This window comes from Rutidosis leptorrhynchoides, chromosome 9 (assembly GCF_046630445.1).
Source record: "Rutidosis leptorrhynchoides isolate AG116_Rl617_1_P2 chromosome 9, CSIRO_AGI_Rlap_v1, whole genome shotgun sequence".
In the NCBI taxonomy this organism is placed as follows: domain Eukaryota; kingdom Viridiplantae; phylum Streptophyta; class Magnoliopsida; order Asterales; family Asteraceae; genus Rutidosis; species Rutidosis leptorrhynchoides.
The window spans coordinates 80,003,803-80,022,528 of NC_092341.1; the positions used below are offsets into that span (position 1 = coordinate 80,003,803).

At 30.6% G+C, this 18,726-nt stretch overlaps 1 protein-coding gene across 1 annotated transcript; it reads right to left on the reverse strand.

The window, feature by feature from the left end:
- Positions 1–294: 294 nt before the first annotated feature.
- LOC139868194 (uncharacterized) lies at positions 295–2,193 on the reverse strand. The gene is made up of 3 exons (XM_071856524.1): positions 1,794–2,193; positions 1,183–1,523; positions 295–634 (listed from the first exon to the last, which is right to left on the reverse strand). Exons 1-3 carry the CDS (start codon positions 2,191–2,193, stop codon positions 416–418), a joined length of 960 nt encoding a protein of 319 aa, XP_071712625.1. The 3' UTR covers positions 295–415.
- Between the last annotated feature and the right edge of the window lie 16,533 nt (positions 2,194–18,726).

The following is an 18,726-nucleotide window of genomic DNA, read 5'->3' on the forward strand; positions in this document are numbered from 1 at the left end:
TATATATATATATATATATGTTGTTTTTTGATTAGCGAGGAAACCCCCTATCAACGAGCACATTGACTCCCACATAGAGGGTAACCTCGAATAATCAAACCCTCGATTGCGAGATACGGTACCGGGTGAATTGCACATTACGCACACCCTCTGGTCACACTCCCTTTCTGAACGATTTGATATAGCCAGGAATCGAACCCGGTGATGTGCTTCATTGGTCAACTCGGTGCCCTTTCAGGCAAACCAGCGTGGTTAACATATATATAATTGTATCAACTAATGATTTCGGTTTTAACATTAATCTTCTATAAAATAGAGCTCCATTCGTATGAAGAAACTCGTAACAACAGGTTCGTAGTTGTACCATTAAAATGAAATAGTCATGAACTTTACAACATCCTTCACAAAGATGAGCTCAATAATTCTCAGCAACAGGTCTAGAAGGAAATAGCCTTTGTATAAATGTCAAAAATGACCAAATGCAAACAACTGCAAGAACTTCAAAAGTCACAATCATTGCAGCCAACGCACCGCTCTTCTCCATCAATTCAGGCGACTTCGGTAGACCCCGCATTTGAAACATTAACTTCTCCATAAAGTGCATAGATTTGGTCAACTGATACAACCTATAAACCTGCAAAAAAAACATATAAAAATTAGTAAAATTCTTCGTTATGAAATGAATCAAAAATCCATCCATGGATGGCATAGGGCCAGGTTTAGACCAGGTCTAGGTAATCCCGTTCCCGAACCCGATTAAGAAACTCCATCGTAAACTCGGACCCATACCCGAACGGTCCCCATTTACTTACTAACTATCGCGTAAACGGGTTCCCCATATGTATCCGGGTACCCAATTACTTGCTAAATATTGAATAGGTAGGTTTATCGGGTAATCGTGTCCCCATTTAAAGTAAATAAGTATATATTATAAAATAATATATGTATATGTATATTATCTATTATTTAAATTTAAACGGGTCCGGTATACGGATTCAGGTCTTTTTCAGGTATACAGGGGTTTGTATCTAAAACTGTCCCCAAACAAAAACAAGCATAAAAATTTAAAACCATCCCCATACCCGGCCTTAGACTCACAGATCTGGCCCGTACCCAGCTAAAAAATGTACGGTTTCGGGTTTCCCGAGCATCCCTAATCCAAAAATTACAAAAACTACAAACCTCAAAAACAATAGGGACGATAGGCCAACAAGACGACTGGCGTTTTTCAAGGACTTTCTCGAATATAAACTGAACTAAACAACCCATTAAATAAGGAGCAACAGAAACCGCGCCTGCTACACCCAGTAACGGCCAAGTGACAAATGCAGCGAACATCGGTGCTAAAACTTTAAACCCCATTACAAAAAATGCTGATGTCAAGTATCCTCGTAGACCCGTTATCAAACTCCATCTTTTTGAACTATATTGTAAGTACGGTCTTTGCACTCGGTCAGTCACAAATAGAAACGTTGCTAGGCCTATGTAAAACATAACTTCAGAAGATACCGTATACACAATCTCTGCACAAACATATTAAACTCTTTAAAGTTAGTCACTTTTTGAACAATGATACTAGCCTTTTCAATGCAAACAACCATCATTCTTCGTTCATTTTTACAAACCATATTTATGCCTGGTAAACGGTTCGGGTTGGTCAAGGATCAAATGGGTTTGGGTCAGAACAGGTCATGGGTCAAAATGGGTCAGCCTTTAAACGGGTCATGGGTGAAAATGGGCCATATTATTAACTTTCACAAATAAGATAGTTACTGCAAAAAATAATACAGTACCTGTAAGAACAACATCCTGAACAAGGTCAATGCTCAAAAGGCCGAAAAACTGTGGGATTATAACTGATGAAATCAAAGCGATGGGGGCAACAACCCACAACAAAGACCGATTTTCTTTGAATGGTGATGACACCAATTTCCCTTCTTCAACCATTTGGTGGGTCAATCCAATAAACGAAACGGATCCTGATTTGCCTCCAAATGGTTCGACCCCATCAAGATTATCACTAACTTTTTTATCTACAATATTCGTTTTCACCTCAGATATAGAATCATTTGCAGCACACACAATATGACCTTTACTTGAACTCAAGAATGAAGCCTCTTTAGCCTTCCTCCACTTTAAACCACCCACACAAAAGACTAAACGAAATTCAATATAAACACAGTTATAGCACATTATATTTAGCTATTTACTGAACAAACAAAAAGTGACTACATAATTTCATTTCATCATATGGGCAGTGAGTTACCAAACTTGGGACTACAAATAAAAATAAAAAGGTAGCAACTTTAGACACAATTATCAATCTTTAAAAAATTAAACAAACTGCAAATATAATTGTGTGTCAGTGTGTGCGTGTGTGTGTGTGAATTAATCATTTTGTTGCAATTCACTATTTAATACAAGAAATGATAATTCAGTACCATTTGATGCTCTCTGAATCCGAAAAGAAGTTTTGTTCCATGTTGCAGAGATAGGAGCAATCTACAGAAAAACAGAATTTAAAAGTCAAAATTGAACAACAAAAATATAAACAAATATGAAGATACAAAAATTAATAATTTGAAGGAATTATTACTCGTCGTTTTGGGGTTGGAGACACGGTGGAAGGAAGGTTGTGAAACTGAAGAGTAAGTGCCGCCATTTTAGGTGATTGTCCGAAGAGGGTTTTAGCAGTCAATTGTTGAGCCCATAAACCCTAAAACTGTTTCTGCAAATGGTTGAATAAAAGAAATGATTTTCGAAAGTTTTTTGCTTTTTTATATATGGGTTTTGAGTTTTTTTTTAGTTGGGCTTCTTAGAAACCCAAAGTTTTTGAACCATACAACCCAATTTGGTTTTAAGCTTTTGAACAGACATATATGATTTTTGTTACTCCGTAGTATTTTATATTTTACTAGTGAAATGACTCGTGGGACTACGAATTTGTTTAAACGAAATAGTTTAATGATATGTTTTAACTTTTAAGTGAATGTAAATTCTAAAATCATTTAGTTAAATGACTCGTGGAACCACGAATTCCGACTAAAAAGCTTCTCATCTTTTATATAGATATATTGTGATGCAGGATCGGGTCAAGCTGGGCTTGCGAAAATTGGGTTGCAAATCTATTGGGCTGAAATTATGAAGTTGGATATTGAACTTTCGTTTGTGAGGTTGCGTGACTATTTTGGTGAAACGGGAACTGGGCCGCCCATTGTTGATATCCAAAGTAATAATAATATGTGGGCTCATATTTGAGTTACATGTTGGTTCATATTCGAATAATAATATGAAAATATTGTAGGCTGGATTGGAATTACGTATGGTACCGAATATCGTGTTAAACAAAGGATTATGTGGCAAGGAATAAGTCAAAGGAATACGTCAAGGATAAGGCTGGCAAATTGATAGTTGAATTTACAAGAGATTTGGTTATTTTAAATTATATATTTTATGTTTATATATTTCCTTCTATTAGTTATCTAGTTTCCTTCTATTGGTTATCTAGCCTAGTATTTAAGATGTTATTTAGCTTCGTAAAAATCAGTTCTGAGTTTTTATGAATAAAATAAAAAACGGGCAGTAGCTTTTTTGTCGTGTGAGATTCACGAGTTATCATCTATATCGTATCGTTTTTCTGTTTGGCCACGATTATTACATTATATTGATTTACTTAACTTTGTTAGAATAAATGAACTAAATATATTCTCCCCACTACACTCTTTCAGGTTTCATCACAATTACTATTTTTCTTGTTATAAAAGCCTACATTACAACCTTATATTGAGACATGTATTTCACATACATATATAACGTAATTAATCTCGTAAAGAGGACTCATATTTAAATAATAATAATATAATAATAATTATTATATTTATATTTATAATAATAATAATAATAATAATAATAATAATAATAATAATAATAAATAATAAATAATAAATAATAATAATAATAATAATAATAATAATAATAAATAATGTTTAAAAATTGAGTATTTATATTATTAATAATAATAAATGCCTCTTGATTTTTTTTTTTAAAATTAGATACAATTATTATATGAAGGTTGTACAATATGCTTCAAAGTTTGTACATATTTTTATGGGGTGTTTTATAAAAGATTGTACAATTTGTTTTAAAGTTTGTACATAATGCTTCAAATATTGTACATATGGTCATGATGGTGTTTTGTCATAAATTTGTACATAATGCTTCAAATAATGTACATATGGTCATTGGGGTGTTTTATCATATCACACACCCAGTTAGGGTCTGGGTGAATGTGACATTAATATCAAAAATACCAACATATTATATAATGAGAACGACACTATATGATAAAAACAAACTTTATTGAGTACGCAGCGGAAAGAAATGGAATGTCGTTACAAGAATTGAAATTACAAGAATGTAATAAATGCATAAATAATAAATGTGACTCTTTCTTCAAGTTCTAGAGTTCAAGTAGCATCACATAGATAAGAGCAAACGGATCAATCATAACCTGAGACAAAACATGCTAAAGTGTCAACCAAAAAGGTTAAGTGAAGTTCATAGGTTTAACAAAATAGTTGATCGTTGTTTAGACCACAAGATTTTTATTTATAAAAGTAGATCTCGCAGGGATCTAAAAGTAGTGACAAGTTTGTGATATTTAGACTAAACAGTTTCGAAGTTTGCCCCGTGACAAGTTGTATTGTCCTTGTCGATTTGAATCATTATTAAGTAATACAATGACTTTGTCAAATGTATCAGGGACGTTACTCCCGATAGGCCTACCCCCAATAATTAAGAATGCGTTATGTAAAAGCAATTAAAAATATCACAGTGGGGACTTGCAGGACATAGCCAGGTATAGCACAGTTTAATAGTTGGTACTTGTGTCTAAAATGTAAATATTAAAAGTAGCATGCGTCTCACCCCAGTAAGTTTAAATAAATTGCGCAATAGTAAGTGGGGCTATGAAGGTCACCTTAGTAAGTAGGAGAAGAGTTTGTTATTCCTCGGAATAGAAGAGGATGAATGTGAGCAGAAAGTCAACCTAATGACATTTAAGAGTAGTTAAATGTTTGCTCAAGTTTAAGTTTAAGTATGCAAGTGTTTAAGTGTAGTTTGTTTTACTAAGTTCCCATTCTTAATAAGTTTCCATTTTTAGTAAGTTTTCATGTTTAGTAAGTTAGTGTTGAACACTAGTGAGTTGTTCTTAATAAGTCCACCACTTATTAAGTGTGTAAGTGACTAAGTGTTGTTCACTTAGTGAGTGTATGATTACTATAGTCGGGTTTGATATTGTGCACCATACCCAAACATCTATGCCACCGCCGAGTCACTTGAATGATCTATTGTTACCGGTTGGCCCAGGATCTCTTGACCAGAATCTAAGTCTTGGCATTCGAGATCCACAAGCGTCCCATAATGGTACCAAGGATCACCCTAGGCCATGATTAGCGTTGACGTTCGAGTAATTTCACATTATCGTATATGTTATAATCTTATAATATAAGTATTATTCTTTATTATTGATTTTTAATTTTTTTAATTCTTTAGTATAATTGGGAAAGGAATTAATTAGTTATTATAAGTATTATTTTGATGTTTTATAATAATAGTAACAATATAATATTAATGTATTTATATGTATTTAATTAGTTTAGCCGAATTATATACATATACGATTTAATTTGTTGATTAATTCCATTATTCACCTAAAAATTATGTTCATAATTTTTATAACTCTAGTTAGGTATATGAATCTGTAGAAGCATTTACAAACATAATTTTTCCAAGTTTTTATATTTATTTTCATTTTTCTTTACATATGTTCTTGGTTTAGATTAAATCAAAATTAATTAGGTAATAAATATCAAATTGACCTAAATAAATATTTTTCTATTTTTTACAAGTTCTATATTCTGTAAAAATGTTAAAAAAATTATTAAATCAAATTTTATATAGAAATATTATTTATTTAATGTTTTCTAATTATTTAACCATTCTAATCGGCCTATAATTAAATAAATAGGAAAAACAATTTAAAATTAATTTTTATATTTTTTACAGTATCTAGTGATGCTACTAATCATATAAAAATTTTATAAAAATAGATTTAATACACGTTTATATTTATTTTGTATTTTCTTTATTATTTCTCTCGGTTTAGAATAATGCAAAAGTAAATTCTATTTAAATACTAATCGACCCATTTATTTATTTTTTATAATTTTTTCTTGTTTATAAAAGTATAATAATCTCAAAAAAAAATTATAATTATTTTTATTACTGTTTAATATTTTATTACAAATTTTATATGGTTTTCATGTTTAATTAGTACTTAATTCGTAATTAATTAAAAATAATATTCCATAACTTATCATAATTATTTTTATAAGTACTACTACTGTTCTAAATAATTTTCAAACAAATACTACTGATGTGAATATTTATTAACAATTTAAAATAACAATTGGCTAAACAAAATACAAGAAATAAATAAAATGAATAAAAATAAATAAGAAAATGAAAAGAAAGTTTCCTCAAGACTTCTTCAAGTTTTTAGAGAGGGGATTTTGGTGTGATTTATGAATGAGAAACTAGCAGTCTAGGGGTGTTTATATAGTGCAATTATTAGAGTGTTAGTCAATATAAGGATGTTCTAATTTATGATTTTATTTTATTTTATAATTCTTTTAGTCAACAATAGGTGGTACTAGTTTATATTTTTTTTTATATATATATTTTATTTTTAGTCAACATAAGGATGTAATTGTTTAAAATTATTTAGTCTTATTATTATTATTATTATTATTATTATTATTATTATTATTATTATTATTATTATTATTATTATTATTATTATTATTATTATTATTATTATTATTATTATTATTATTATTATTATTATTATTATTATTATTATTAGGTACACTGCCTATAGTGTTGTAGCAAGGTTTAGGTATATCCCATCTGTAAATAAATTAAATTAAAACTTGTGTAAAATTGTATCGTATTTAATAGTATTTCGTATACACCGCTGCACTCATCAAGTTTTTGACGCCGCTGCCGGGGAGACGTGTGTTAAAGATATAAATTACTTAAAATATATAATAATAATATGCGTTTGTCAGACAAGTTGTGCATTATTAGATATATATATATAATAATAATTTAAAGGTGGTGTTAAACTAATTCAATTTGCCAGACAAGTTGTGCATTATTAGATAGCCATATTCAATTTGCCACTAGACTATTATTAAATTAGAATAGCATTAGAATATTCGTGCTAGCAAAAACAATTAAATTGTAAACAATTACAATATATGACATAAAACTAAACAGTACAATTAATTGAAAATCAAAGTACCACTTTTGCTCTCCTTGGTGTTTGTCCACGTAAACTAGCACAACCACAAGTAATTTGGTTGTTTAATTTTGCTCTGTCCTACTCGGAAAAAAAAAATTAATCGTAAAAAAAAATTAAAAAAAAATTTCATTCTTACTAGAAATTCGAGTATTTTTCTAAAACTCTATCAAAAATCATATTCGTAGACACCGTTTTTCTGTTTCGTAGTAATAGTTGAATTTGTTAGTGGCGAGTTGTGAATTTCCGATTTAAAGGGTCCTGGCTACCTGCTGCATCTATTGGCTATTCGAAACGTGGGCAAAAGAAGAAAAGTCTATTAATTTGATAACTTATATAATTTTTAGTTTTATAACTAATAGAATAATTAGTAAATGCACCACATTGTAGCTAAAATTTGGTAATAAGCGTATTATGGAAAATCTCGAAAATATTTTGGAAACTCTTTCTGACATACGAAATCAAATACATCAATACTCTCAAACGGGTGTTGATGAAAATTCGTTCGATCAAACTTGGATCATGAATGACGAAACAATAATTGGTTGTGAAATCTGTGGAGATTATCATTCAACATGGGAATGTTATTATTACGTTCCTATGGAAAATTATGCACCCATGGAACCAGAATGAAATGATTATGAGGAATACAATTCAAATTAGGATTATTCCCAAGAATATATCCAAACTCAACAACTAGAGGACGAGGAAAATTATGTGTCTGAAATTTTTTTAGATTATATGAAAATCAAACTCGAAGAATTTGACGCTCAAAATGAACAGATAAGAGAGTTTGCAAATTGGCAAGCTGAAACTCTATCAGACTACACATTTGTTGATCTGAGGAGTCGTATGCACGAAAATCTCATATCATCGAATTTTGATGAATTCGAGAGCTCCGAAATCACCAAATATCCCGATGATACTTTTTATTCAGTTTTACCAATTTCACAACATACCGACACATTAGCCAATACCGACAAAATCATCGATCCATCAATGAGTGAAGAAGAAGTAAGGATGACAAATTGCTACTCTTAGGAAAACGATAACGTTAAAAATTTTACCCCCGAGACCAAAGTGGTGGGACCGATAAGGACCGTTAATGAAGAAGAATTTGCTTCGATCCCGAAATTCACCATTCCACAACCTTCCAACCCAATATTCTCAATAGACGAGTCATCTACCGAAGATGAACTACGAGCTGTAATAGATATTGATACCTCAGATTTCACCCAATTGGGTAATAGAGGTGAAAACTTTGATCCCGAGAATAAACGGAAGGAAATGTTAGGAATTTGCCACCCTAAATAAATATGTATGTCTGTGTATAACGATTCATTTAACCAAGAACCAAAAAAGAGACATATCCATTTACTAAAAGCTACACTTAAAAAATAATTAATTAGTGACAATCGGGTGGGTCTAAACTTTAAACCCATTGATATATTATACACCACCCGAGATGTAAATAACTGGCTCACTATTTTAATTCATGGAACTTATTCTACCGACTTCACATGTCGTCAGCTAAGTGTGGGGAAGTCTAACCCCACTTAACGTTAAATTCAGGGTTCGGGTTAGTGCATAACTCGTTAATAAAAATGCATGATGAGCAAGGGTAAAAGACGTATTTTCAAAGATTGGCGAACAGTTCAGAAAAGCAACCATTTTTGAAGAAAAACATGTGTGGTAAAACAACAAAAGTAATGAAAGATGAAGAGCGCCATTTTACATTCGACGAGCTTTGCAATTACAAACTGGTTATTTTTAATCACTTTTTTACACTAATCACCCTCATGAATTTATAATTATAGTCTGATTTCATGCAAATGAGGGCATTGCATGATCTCAAGTGTGGGGAAGGGTTATAAATTCTCTCAGGTTTATACTTGGCTTATTTTCTAAATTTTATGAAAATTTGAAAAATTTTCAACTAAATGAATTCAAAATCATGTTTATACATATTTATGAATGATAAAACTAGGTGTTAATGCCGAAATTGTCGTTACCTTAGAAACGACATAAATTGAGAAACAACTAAAACGTTTGAATTTGTTTATTAAAAATAAAAAGACGCATGAAAAAAGCCAAGTGTAGGGAGAATGTACTAAGTTATTCAATTAAAAACTATCTATCACATGTTTCTGTAAAGTTATTGCAGGTGCTTTTGTTTTGGACTAAATTAACTGTTTTACCCGGTTTATTGTAATACTTTTGAAAGAAAATATGGATTTACACGATGAATCAATTCCATCATTAAAATGAAGTAAAGTCTTCAAAAACAGAAATGCGCTTCTTGATTTAGGTCAAGAAGTTGTCATCCAGACCAGTTGTAAAGTCTACGAAAAGCCTTGAAAAGTTTTCTCGAAAATCAGCTGGAAATCCACGGACCTCAGCATCAAACAGGGTCACCAAGTGGTCAGACTTATCCTAACCATGAGAGGATCTGTCTCGTAAAATGGGGAGGGCGCCGTGCAAATTAGCTTGATAAGACTAATGAATCAGACCCCCAGAAAGGATAATCTCCTAAAAGATTAAAAATCAGCTTTTAAGCCTGATATTACTCAATCCTTGAGATTGACCTTAGAGATTGAGAATTACAAACTCATGGAATTCGATGATATCTAAACTCGAGCTTGAACAAGAAAATATTTTGATTAAATTAAAACCGATTTGTTTTCTGAAAACCTATTTTCAATGCGTTCTTTACCATTGAACGTAAAATCCTAAGAATTCACCAAATTTTATTAGGTCACCTGTACCAAATCGGGTATCAACCGTAAGAACGGTGGTTGCATAGCTTGGTCGAAGACAGGACCTTGTGCCAGACCGAAAAATTATAGGGTGATCTTTACTATTTCTCCTACAAAGGATAGTAATTGCATCCGACACATTTTAGACCATGATCATCTGCATGTCATTAGACATTGCCTTAACAGTTGCTTGCTCAACGCTTTCCTTTACAACTGGACGGTAGTTTAATGAAAGGTAATATACGGAACAAGTATACTGGACGTGTTGCTTTCCTAATACAAGGTTAGCAAGTGGGTGACACAAAACCACAAGTTTTGAGCTAAAATTTTAAAATCTGAAACCCACAAAACCCACAAAAACATTTTGCAAACACCGGTGAAGGGTTATTCCAGAAAACTTATCTAGGGTAAAAGCTAGAATGAAATTTCAAAAGATCAAATGTTTTCATAAAGATCCAATTTCTTTAAGGATCTAAATTTTCATAGTCATGTGGGACTGTAAACCACATCGTTACTATCATTGTTTATACCGCCGTATCAAAATCATTGATGTATAAAGTGTGAGAATAAAAAAGTGATTCGAGTGAAGTGTGATTTAATATCAAGTTCTGTATTGCTTGAGGACAAGCAACGTTCAAGTGTGGGGATATTTGATACTGCTCCAAATGATCATATATTTAGTCACAATATCCTTCCAATATGTAAAGTTTTTAGTTGTAATTGTTCTATTTTTAAGTTGTAGTCGTTTATATTAAATAAGTGCGAAGACGGAAGATGAAAATGAAGATTTGAAGACGAAAACGTCCAAAATGCTCAAACGTACAAGTTAAACTCGAAGTGGTTCAATTTATTGATGATCAACGTCTAAATATTGATAAAAGTACAAGTCGCGGAATGCAAAATACAAGATATCTAAGTGTACGAAAAGACGTTCGAAAATTCGGAACCGAGACATAAACCGAGTATCAACGTACGAGACAACGGACCTAAAATTACAAGTCAGCTATGCACAAGAATATAATATAATATATATATAATTCATAATAATAATAATATATTTTAATAATAAATATAATATAATAATAATAATAGTAACCGGTGGCTAAAATAACAATAATATAATAATAATAATAATATCTAAATAATTCAATGAAACATGCGTATCAAATTTGAGAATTTCAATTCTCTGCACCAACAAGACGCCAACAAACTTTTCAACTTGAATAGTGCAAATTATTTGCCTATAAATGCAAGGCACTGAGGCATCGACCTCTTCACACCATATCAATATCTCTCTACTCCCTCTGTTATATATATATATATATATATATATATATATATATATATATATATATATATATATATATATATATATATATATATATAAAATAGTTTAGTTTTATATTAGATTAGTTTGGGTAATGTAAAGGTTATTTTACGGGTTTTAAAGCCGGATTTCTGTCCGTGTAACACTACGCGATTAATAACCACTGTAAGCTATGTTCTTCCTTTTTAAATTAATGTCTCATATTTAAGTTATTATTATTCTTATTTGAGCCGAAGTAATCGTAATGTTGGACTAATTATTAAGACAGAGTTATTAGGCTTTGGACCATAATTGGGGTTTGGACAAAAGACCGACACTTGTGGAAATTGGGATATGGGCTATTAATGGACTTTATATTTGATTAATATAGAGATTTACAATTTGACGTAACTATAAATAACCACATACGCTTAATCGGGTACGATGAGCGGGATATTTATAAATACTAATAATTGTTCATTTAACCGAACACGGGGATGGATTAATAGTCAATGGACTTATTAAAACAAGGGTGGATTACATTCAAGGGAAATTGGTGTAATTGTTAATAAAGTATTAAAACCTTGGGTTTCTAAAAAAATCTATCTGGCAAAATGCAATTCGTCTAGTTCAATCCAAGGTGCACCTGATAACCTAGTGTAATCATTAACAATGTATTAAAACCTTATTACAGTTTAAGTCCCCAATTAGTTGGAATATTTGACTTCGGGTATAAGGTTAATTTGACGAAGACCCTCGCACTTTATAATTATGACCGATGGACTATTATGGACAAAACCAGATGGACATATCAAATAATCCAGGACAAAGAACAATTAACCCAGGGTAATAAATCAAAATCAAAACGTCAAACATCATGAGTACGAAAGTTTAAATAAGCATAATTTATTTTATTTCATATTTCCTCGTACTTTTATTTATTGTTATTTTAATTATTGTTATTTATTTTATCGTTAGTTAAATATCGTCATTTACTTTACGCTTCGCTTAAAATATAAAATCGACAAACCAGTCATTAAACGGTAAAACGCCCCTTTTATAATAATAATAATAATAATTGTAATATATATATTTATATTTTGTACAAATATAGTTATATAAAAATATAGTGTAAAATAAGCCGTCTCCCTGTGGAACGAACCGGACTTACTAAAAACTATACTACTCTATGATTAGGTATACTGTCTATAGTGTTGTAGCAAGGTTTAGGTATATCCCATCTGTAAATAAATTAAATTAAAACTTGTGCAAAATTGTATCGTATTTAATAGTATTTCGTATACACCGCTGCACTCATCACTTCACTATATAAAAGTGAACATAAGTTTGATAAGTTGACAAGTTATAAGTTTGAGCAATTACAAGTATGATAAAGATAAAGTATTGATATCAACATGATATGAATGAAACACTTTATATTATTAGAAACGAGTCATTAAATAAGCCTTTTTATTACACGAGTTGGATATAGAAATAGTTTTAGGCAAAGCCTTTACATAATTAGGAAAATAAAAGAATGGAAAAACAAAACAAAACAAAACGAATGTCGGGTTCACTTCTTCTTCCCAGCCTCCTTTATAAACTTCTCTACTTTCTCATTCTTTGCCTTTTGCTTCTCGTAAAGGAACTCGAGATTATTATAGAGATTAGTAACTCTACTATTGACTACATTGCAGTCGTAGTCTCTTAGAGCAAGTTGGTGTTTGACACGGTTTTCCTCCACCTTCAATCTAAAGTCGACATCTTCTCTCAAATAAGTGAGAGATTGCTTCCCCCATCGGGCACTTCTTTCACTTTCATATTTCACCAACTTTATCTCTTTCTTTAACTCAGCATTCTCCTTCAATAGTTTCTTGATCGCTAGGTCTTTTTCATCCATTCGAGCCTCGACCCTTGCAACATGGCGAAGCAAGCCATCAAAGTTCTTCTCGGTAGTTTTTCGCATATTCGTGATTTCACACAAGGCGTTATAGTTATCGTAGGAAGGAGATCAGGCTCTTTTCTTAGACGGGCCATCTTCTTTAAAATCAGCAGGGCGTTTCCCTATACTTTTCGATCTTAGAGTCGGGTGGTATTCGGGAGACTTAGATGAATCTTGGAGAGTATTTGGACTGTAGTTCAATGGTGGTGAGTCCGGACCATAAAGAGGACTTCGGACTGGTCTTGCAGTTGAAGAGTATCCAGTATCTTCTTCGGTGGCAGGTTTGAAGTGAGCCATTACTTCAGATGGTTTGAAGAGAGTTGTTTTGTTGGTTTGATTAACGCTTGACATCCTAACATTAGGAGAGAGACTTCGATTAGAATTTTAAGCCAAGATTATTAAAGCAAGGTTATTAAGATTATAAGGCAATCCTAAGTGCTTTAAGTCAAAGGTAGGAAAGGTTATAGTTTCCTAGATTGTTAAGGCACCCTAGCTAGCAAGTAAGGCACACATAAAAATGCAATCCTGGTTCTCTATAACAGCCTGGTTACGCTCTGATACCAACCTATCACGCCCCCAGTTAGGGCCTGGGTGAATGTGACATTAATATCAAAAATACCAACATATAATATAATGAGAACGACACTATATGATAAAAACAAACTTTATTGAGTACGCAGCGGAAAGAAATGGAATGTCGTTACAAGAATTGAAATTACAAGAATGTAATAAATGCATAAATAATAAATGTGACTCTTTCTTCAAGTCCTAGAGTCCAAGTAGCATCACATAGATAAGAGCAAACTGATCAATAGTAACCTGAGATAAAACATGCTAAAGTGTCAACCAAAAAGGTTGAGTGAAGTTCATAGGTTTAACAAAATAGTTGACCGTTGTTTAGACCACAAGATTTTTATTTATAAAAGTAGATCTCCCAGGGATCTAAAAGTAGTGCCAAGTTTGTGATATTTAGACTAAACAGTTTCGAAGTTTGCCCCGTGACAAGTTGTACTGTCCTTGTCGATTTGAATTATTATTAAGTAATACAATGACTTTGTCAAATGTATCAGGGATGTTACTCCCGATAGGCCTACCTCCAATAATTAAGAATGCGTTATGTAAAAGTAATTAAAAATATCACAGTGGGGACTTGCAGGACTTAGCCAAGTATAGCACAGTTTAATAGTTGGTACTTGTGTCTAAATTGTAAATATTAAAAGTAGCATGCGTCTCACCCCAGTAAGTTTAAATAAATTGCGCAATAGTAAGTGGGGCTATGAAGTTCACCGTAGTAAGTAGGAGAAGAGTTTGTTATTCCTCGGAATAGAAGAGGATGAATGTGAGCAGAAAGTCAACCTAATGACATTTAAAAGTAGTTAAATGTTTACTCAAGTTTAAGTTTAAGTATGCAAGTGTTTAAGTGTAGTTTGTTTTACTAAGTTCCCATTCTTAGTAAGTTTCCATTTTTAGTAAGTTTCCATGTTTAGTAAGTTAGTGTTGAACACTAGTGAGTTGTTCTTAATAAGTCCACCACTTATTAAGTGTGTAAGTGACTAAGTGTTGTTCACTTAGTGAGTGTATGATTACTATAGTCGGGTTTGATATTGTGCACCATACCCAAACATCTATGCCACCGCCGAGTCACTTGAATGATCTATTGTTACCGGTCAGCCCAGGATCTCTTGACCAGAATCTAAATCTTGGCATTCAAGATCCACAAGCAGCCCATAATGGTACCAAGGATCACCCTAGGCCATGATTAGCGTTGACGTTCGAGTAATTTCACATTATCGTATATGTTATAATCTTATAATATAAGTATTATTCTTTATTATTGATTTTTAATTTTTTTAATTCTTTAGTATAATAGGGAAAGGAATTAATTAGTTATTATAAGTATTATTTTGATGTTTTATAATAATAGTAACAATATAATATTAATGTATTTATATGTATTTAATTAGTTTAGCCGAATTATATACATATACGATTTAATTTGTTGATTAATTCCATTAGTCACCTAAAAATTATGTTCATAATTTTTATAACTCTAGTTAGGCATATGAATCAGTAGAATCATTTACAAACATAATTTTTCTAAGTTTTTATATTTATTTCCATTTTTCTTTACATATGTTCTCGGTTTAGATTAAATCAAAATTAATTAGGTAATAAATATCAAATCGACCTAAATAAATATTTTTATATTTTTTACAAGTTCTATATTCTGTAAAAATGTTATAAAAATTATTAAATCAAATTTTATTTCGAAATATTATTTATTTAATGTTTTCTAATTATTTAACCATTCTAATTGGCCTATAATTAAATAAATAGGAAAAACAATTTAAAATTATTTTTATATTTTTTACAGTATCTAGTGATGCTACTAATCATATAAAAATTTTATAAAAATATATTTAATACACTTTTGTATTTATTTTGTATTTTCTTTATTATTTCTCTCGGTTTAGAATAATGCAAAAGTAAATTCTATTTAAATACTAATCCACCCATTTATTTATTTTTTATAATTTTTGCTTGTTTATAAAAGTATAATAATCTCAAAAAAATTTATAATTATTTTTATTACTGTTTAATATTTTATTACGAATTTTATATGCTTTTCATGTTTAATTAGTACTTAATTCGTAATTAATTACAAATAATATTCCATAACTTATCATAATTATTTTTATAAGTACTATTACTATTCTAAATAATTTCCAAACAAATACTGCTGATGTAAATATTTATTAACAATTTAAAATAACAATTGGCTAAACAAAATACAAGAAATAAATAAAATGAATAAAAATAAATAAGAAAATGAAAAGAAAGTTACCTCAAGACTTCTTCAAGTTTTTAGAGAGGGGATTTTGGTGTGATTTGTGAATGAGAAACTAGGAGTCTAGGGGCGTTTATATAGTGCAAGTATTAGAGTGTTAGTCAACATAAGGATGTTCTAATTTATTATTTTATTTTATTTTATAATTCTTTTAGTCAACAATAGGTGGTACTAGTTTATATTTTTTTTTATATATATATTTTATTTTTAGTCAACATAAGGATGTAATTGTTTAAGATTATTTAGTCTCATTATTATTATTATTATTATTATTATCTTTTTTTTTACATTTACTACATGATAAGTATTATTTTCTTTTTACTAATTCATGACATGTATTTATTTTTTATTTAGTTCCCAATTGTTTTATTATTTATATAAATGTCACTTTTTATTTATTACTTATAGATTAATAGTTATAATATTACAGAAATGCATAAATTTTAATTAGCAGTGAGTGTCGACTAAAATTTTATTATTTAGTCAACGTTAAATCGATTGTGTATATAACAACCCTTAAATAATTAATACGTATAGTGAGGCAGTAAACCCTAGGGTCATTTCAGTAATTTCAGAAGTCGAAAAGTGAGGGTTGTTATATATTATAAGATTGTACATAATGTTTCATATATTATACAATTACATGTTAATATTTTATTAAATATAATTAATTATTTTAATGATATCATCATGTGAGGTTTAAATTTTTTCTCTTTCTTTAAGAATTTTTCTTAACCTTTAATAATTTTTATTTATAACATCATCATTATATATATTTATTAGATACTATAGAATGATACTGGTAGTTTATAACTCACGATATCAAATCCTATAATTAATAAATAATTTATTAATATAAATAATAATCAATAATTAATTATAAAATAGATAAATAATTAAATTGGAATGAAACAAATAATTATAATTATTACGGATGTCGTATTTAATTAGACTGGTTTTAATGTGGCTTAATTAAGGGTTATCGACACCATCATGCAACCATTACGCCACAAATCTCCTGTGATATAGAAGAAATAGCTTAGCGTGATAGAAATCATCATCGTAAGGAAAATGGGCATGAGGGAGTATTCAACCAATTAAAAAGTTAGATTTAATTAATTAAATAAATAATAATAAAATAATTAAAAAGAGGTGGGACCTACTTATCATCACACTCCATCACACCCTCGACACTATTTATCTTTATCCTATTACATCTGCCTCATCACCACTATTATCTACATAATCCCTAATCACACTTCATCACATCAATACTATTACAAAATGCCTTATGATACAAATAGAGTTTTGATTGGAATCCTAATTAATAGTTGAAATTTAAATCAATGGTTAAAAGAGAAGAGATACAAATATGACATTATCACTCAAATCAATGTTAAGTTATAATTTAAAATAAAATAATCATAACGGTTGTAATTGGATACACTTACTTAATTACCACTTTCTTATTTAAACATAGTTAGATTTGATTAGACTATATTAGATTAGGTTAAATATATAGTTAGTATAAAGTATAATTGATATGCTACTAACGGACAGTTTTATTTGTGCGGTGTCGTTACGTCGCAGGATGTCCGGTTCGGTAGCACACAGTGTCTTCATTTATTTATATTGTGCGGAGCCTAAATTTACTTTTACTTTCTAAGGTGTAGAAGGTGTAAGTTAACCTAGTGTCGTGTTTTTTCTATGGATTATCGAATTGAAGATCAAGTGGATAATTGTCTTTTAGTTAAATTACCTGGATAAAAGATAGTAGTTGGTTTAAGCTAAAAGTCTTAAGTGCGGAAAAGTAAATGAGCGGAAGGATATCCGGAGTATGCAGATCAGGGAAATGTTGACCAAGATATCAGTGTTGAGTTAGGGAAAGGTAATTATGCTTATGTTAAGACTATGCTTGGAATGATGTAGATCTGGTAGGATGATCCAATTACACAGACCTACTTATCTCTGAACTCTCGGAGTTCTCTTTGAGCAGCGAGAAGTATGTCACTTGGTCATATAATTGAAAGGTAGCAATACCTCGGAGGTTATCCTCAGTAAAGTACTAGGTTTATTAGTGAGTTAAGCTCTAATTCTAACCCTCGTTATCAGTTTAGTTAACTGAATAACAACGTGCCGTGTTGATTGAACACTGATCATAAACAGAAGGAATCTGTCGGTTTAAGTTGGCAAAACCTTAAATGAAAACTAACAACCATTCCATCATACTAATGAGATCAAATCAATTCAAACATTATACAGCATTACTGTCATACCCCGTCCAAATTCTCTTGGACGAATACAATAACATCTGGTACCATTGCGATGAACGGACCTCTATATGCCATGAACGACTCCATGTAATATGAGCAAATGCACAGCGGAAGATTTCTTTCATACCTGAGAATAAACATGCTTTAAAGTGTCAACTAAAAGGTTGGTGAGTTCATATGTTTATCATAAAATAAAAAAATTCATCATTTTGATAGACCACAAGATTTAAATCCTGCA

Coding starts and splice junctions, on each gene's coding strand:
- LOC139868194 (XM_071856524.1), bottom strand. CDS start 2,193: ATGTGCTATAACTGTGTTTATATTGAATTTCGTTTAGTCTTTTGTGTG. Junction 1,524..1,793: donor TCAGGATGTTGTTCTTACAG/GTACTGTATTAT, acceptor ATGTTTGTGCAG/AGATTGTGTATACGGTATCT. Junction 635..1,182: donor TCGTCCCTATTGTTTTTGAG/GTTTGTAGTTTT, acceptor TTTTTTTTGCAG/GTTTATAGGTTGTATCAGTT.